A 1,782-nucleotide genomic window follows, 5' to 3' on the forward strand; every position below is an offset into this window, starting at 1 on the left:
AAAAAAAAAAAAAAAAAAAAAAGGAAAAAAAATTTACAGCAACCCTAAAATGTAGAACTCCCCAATTTGAAACTGAATATATATAATGAAGACTGTAAAAACAGAAGAAAAAGAAGACTAATTGTGTCTTGTATTTGAGCTACGTAGGGTGACACCATGTAAAAACTTTGTATACCCAAGAAAACTAAGCTTTCCATCTCCGCGAATCCACTCTTTAAGAATGGAGTATGCTGAAGAACCAAGGTTTAATTCCTGCATTTACACACACAATATTGTAACAACCATTTGACTTGAGAAAGCATGTTCACATCAGATTTATGTATGCATGATTTTAAAAGAGCAGAGCATTGAACGAACCCTTGCTAATTCTTCAACCGATATCACCCGGTTGCCCTCGCGCTCGAAATGCTCAAAGGCCACACAGGCTATCTGCTCCCACCGGTCAAGAGCTTCCAATTGATGCGTACTGATAGCAGCAGCACAGAACTCCTCAAAGTCTATTCTTCTGAGGGCAAGGGGCTCCAGCTGAAACAAAGCATCTTTTTCAACCATCAACAATCAAGCATCTTATTCCATTGTTAGCCCTTATCAATCCTTTAGTTTTGCCTAAAATTCTGTGGTGGTCCTGTTTGATCTTTTGTAATGGACTTGGATAGGTTACATGCAACTAATCTCAAAACTACCAGCAGACCCAAAAATACAAGCCATAACTACATTTATCTATCTAGCACGAAAAAAAGTATCAGGTGTAAAGAAGCATACCAAATTTACGATTTCCTGAACCCTCGACTCTCTCATAGCATCCGTTGCATTCCGCATTAGAGCCTAGAGCATAGGTATTTACGAGTCAAAACATATAGGGAAGGAGGAGCAACAAATGTATGGTCCTGCACTATAAAAACTAGAGCAGGGTCAAGAGAAACACACTAACCACTTTGAAGTTATCAAGCCCAACACGCCCATCTTGATTCGGTTCCAACAACGCAAACTGAGCTCTAAGATAAAAGAGTTCGTTTTCTGTCAAAGCTTTCGAGAGAGCCTGAGATGGAAGGATTTCATGATAGGAGGATTTTAAAACAATAGTTCCACATAGAAACATCTACGTAATTGTTAAAAAGAATCACTTTGAACTTATTAAATTACAGAAAACAAATCTTTCCAAACCCATACAACAAGAGCGACTACAGAGGGCAAGCCAGACAGAAGCTTCATTAAGAAAATAAGATACGATTGCGTAGGCCTTAGCTTATACAACGGATATCTTTTCTAATTTCAGCAACCAACAACTAAAAAACCAAAAGAGGAGAATTTTTTAACCTTCATAGCGGCACGTCTGAAAGGAGTAGCATGAAGGTATAACTTGACCAACTTATAGATCAATATATCTAAAGGTAAACGACGACTGTCATCCCGCAACCATGGGTGAGCTGCAAAGAGAAAAAGTCTGTTCAAGATTTCCAGAGCTTGGTATAGAAGTTCTAGATGTCATAATTCAAACGTGAAAAATATATATTTTAGTCTCTAATGTTTTAGTATTCTTTTCAATTAGTCCCTTATATTTTAATATTTTTTCATTATTTAAACTTACATAGTAGAGTTGGCAGAAATTTAGAAGAATTAAACCACCTGAAAGAAAAAAAGTGAAAAGTTCTGCCAACTTATAAATTTAAAGAAGAATTTAGAAACCTTCTCTTAGAGGTCTACCTAAATTCGCCTCTAAATCCTGTCAAGTCACGGAGTCGGGTCATTTACTGTCTCTTTTTTTTTTTTTTTTTTTTTTTA

The 1,782-nt window shown here is 36.4% G+C and overlaps 1 protein-coding gene across 4 annotated transcripts in view; it reads right to left on the bottom strand.

Annotated features, from left to right (window-relative positions):
- Positions 1–7: 7 nt before the first annotated feature.
- LOC111460416 (CDPK-related kinase 3-like) overlaps positions 8–1,782 on the bottom strand; it is a 9,741-nt gene continuing 7,966 nt past the window's right edge. For all 4 annotated transcript variants that reach the window (XM_023103671.1, XM_023103672.1, XM_023103670.1 and 1 more), the window contains 5 exons: positions 1,318–1,427; positions 932–1,039; positions 763–825; positions 358–525; positions 8–252 (listed from right to left, as the gene is read on the bottom strand). In XM_023103671.1, the coding sequence (XP_022959439.1) occupies positions 118–252; positions 358–525; positions 763–825; positions 932–1,039; positions 1,318–1,427 (584 nt within the window). In that variant the 3' untranslated portion in view covers positions 8–117. The remainder of the gene's footprint in view (positions 253–357; positions 526–762; positions 826–931; positions 1,040–1,317; positions 1,428–1,782) is intronic.

This window comes from Cucurbita moschata, unplaced genomic scaffold, assembly GCF_002738365.1.
Source record: "Cucurbita moschata cultivar Rifu unplaced genomic scaffold, Cmos_1.0 Cmo_Scf00023, whole genome shotgun sequence".
Lineage (NCBI taxonomy): Eukaryota > Viridiplantae > Streptophyta > Magnoliopsida > Cucurbitales > Cucurbitaceae > Cucurbita > Cucurbita moschata.